Source organism: Pteropus vampyrus, unplaced genomic scaffold (assembly GCF_000151845.1).
Source record: "Pteropus vampyrus isolate Shadow unplaced genomic scaffold, Pvam_2.0 Scaffold219, whole genome shotgun sequence".
In the NCBI taxonomy this organism is placed as follows: domain Eukaryota; kingdom Metazoa; phylum Chordata; class Mammalia; order Chiroptera; family Pteropodidae; genus Pteropus; species Pteropus vampyrus.
In genome coordinates this window covers 640,375-642,308 of record NW_011889000.1, presented here as the reverse complement: position 1 = coordinate 642,308, position 1,934 = coordinate 640,375, and the positions used below count along the sequence as shown (strand labels likewise).

Genomic DNA, 1,934 nt, shown 5'->3' with positions numbered 1-1,934 from the left:
CTCCACGTATTTGTGGTTCTTTCTGCTTTCTTTTTGCAGTTGATCTCTAGTTTCAAAGCATTATGAGCAGAGAATATGGTTGGTATGATTTCAACCCTCTTATATTTGTTGAGGCTGTCTCTGTGTCCCAGTATGTGGTCAATTTTTGAGACTGTTCCATATGTACTAGAGAAGAATGTATAAACAGGTGTTTGGGGATGGAAGGCTCTGTAAATGTCAATTATGTCCAATTGATCTAATGTGTCATTTAAGGATGTTATTTCCTTATTGATTTTCTGTTTGGATGATCTGTCCATATCTGACAGTGGGGTATTTAGATCCCTGACTATGATTGTTTTTTGGTTTGTTTCTCCCTTTAGTTCTGTTAGTAATTGCTTTATGTATTTTGGGGCTCCCTGTTTGGGAGCATAGATATTAATACTTGTTATGCCTTCTTGGTACATGATTTTCTTTATCATTATGAAGTGTCCTTCAGTATCTTTCTTTACCTTTTTTATTTTGAAGTCTAGTTCATCCGATATTAGTAACATCACTCCCGCTTTTCTCTGAATGCCATTTGCTTGTCTTTTTCCTTATTGTATCATCAAAATGTTGTAGGAAAAATGTGGGAATCCTTATATATAAATGCAATCAAAATGATTGGGAAGTGAAAGGTAATCATTGTTGGTAGTGTTCACATAGTCTTAAATTTCACCAACATAACATACTAAGGAATAGTTGATTATTTGCCTTTTGTTTTCAAACAGATACTGCAGCTGTAGAAGAATGGTTAGTAAGGATCACGTTACAACATGGGTTAAATATTTATACTTCTGAAGGAACATTATTGGATCGTGCTCGAGGTAAATGCCAATGGATCAAAGTAAAACAGAATTCATAATATCCTTTCAACAAAACTAGTAGCCTTCTATGTGCCCAACTCTGTGCCAAGTACTAGAGATAAGAGATGATCATGAGCCTTGAGGGGCTTACAGTCTAATGAGGCAGACAAAGAATTGTAGGTAATTGTTAATAGAGATCGGCAAAGACTGCTGTAGAGATATGACAATGTATTTTTTCAGTAGCCACATTGCCACTCGTAATATACAAATGGCTTTATAAAGTCAGTTTTTGTCTCTTCTATGAAGATGTTACAGAAAACACTTTATTGCATCACAGTCTTTATGAGGACCATCAGCACAGGTTCTGTCTTAGTAAGAACATTCATATTCTGTCATGAAATGTTGGTTGTTTTAAGATTATCAGCACTGAGTGGTGTAACTGACTAGGTTTCTCTTTTTCAGTTGTCTGATTTATAGCCCAATTTCTTGATCGACTATAGCATGATAGTGTAAAATATTTTTTAAAATCCCAGTCCTGGATTTTGTATTTCTCTTTACTTTCGTCACCTTCATTTTTACTTTTATTCTTTTAATTCCACTTTGATACAATGCTACGTAGACTCCAGAGTAAAAAGAAATATTATATTTTAAAAGAACCATTTAGGTAGCTTTAAGAAAAGTAAGGATGTCTCAACCCCATCATATACCAGTTAAAATCTGATCTCTATAAATGAGGCCAGGCATCCGTAGATTACTAAGAAAAAATCTTCCCAGGTGATTCTGATGTGCAGAGGATTGAAAACTGCTCTAGAGAAAAGAGACATATGTGCCAAGAGACACATTCAAATCTATTTAATGCAGCATTGTCTGTAATAAGAGAAGACAGAAAACAACATAAATGTCTATCAATAAGGGGAAAGACATGTTAAAATAAAGGAAAAAGACCTATATATATTATCGGGAACAGACCTCAAAAACATTGAGTGAAAAATCAAGTTTCAGAGTAAGAGAGCATTTATCTAAAATTCAGAAGATGTATAAAGCAATGCTAACTACTATTCATGGGTATGTATATATTATAGTAAAAATATAAAAATATGGACTAGAAATATA

At 33.8% G+C, this 1,934-nt stretch overlaps 1 protein-coding gene across 1 annotated transcript in view; it reads left to right on the top strand.

The window, feature by feature from the left end:
- CATSPERB (cation channel sperm associated auxiliary subunit beta) overlaps nt 1-1,934 on the top strand; it is a 98,005-nt gene that overhangs the window by 31,618 nt on the left and 64,453 nt on the right. The window contains exon 6 of the mRNA XM_023538364.1: nt 747-842. Within this exon, the coding sequence (XP_023394132.1) occupies nt 747-842 (96 nt within the window). The remainder of the gene's footprint in view (nt 1-746; nt 843-1,934) is intronic.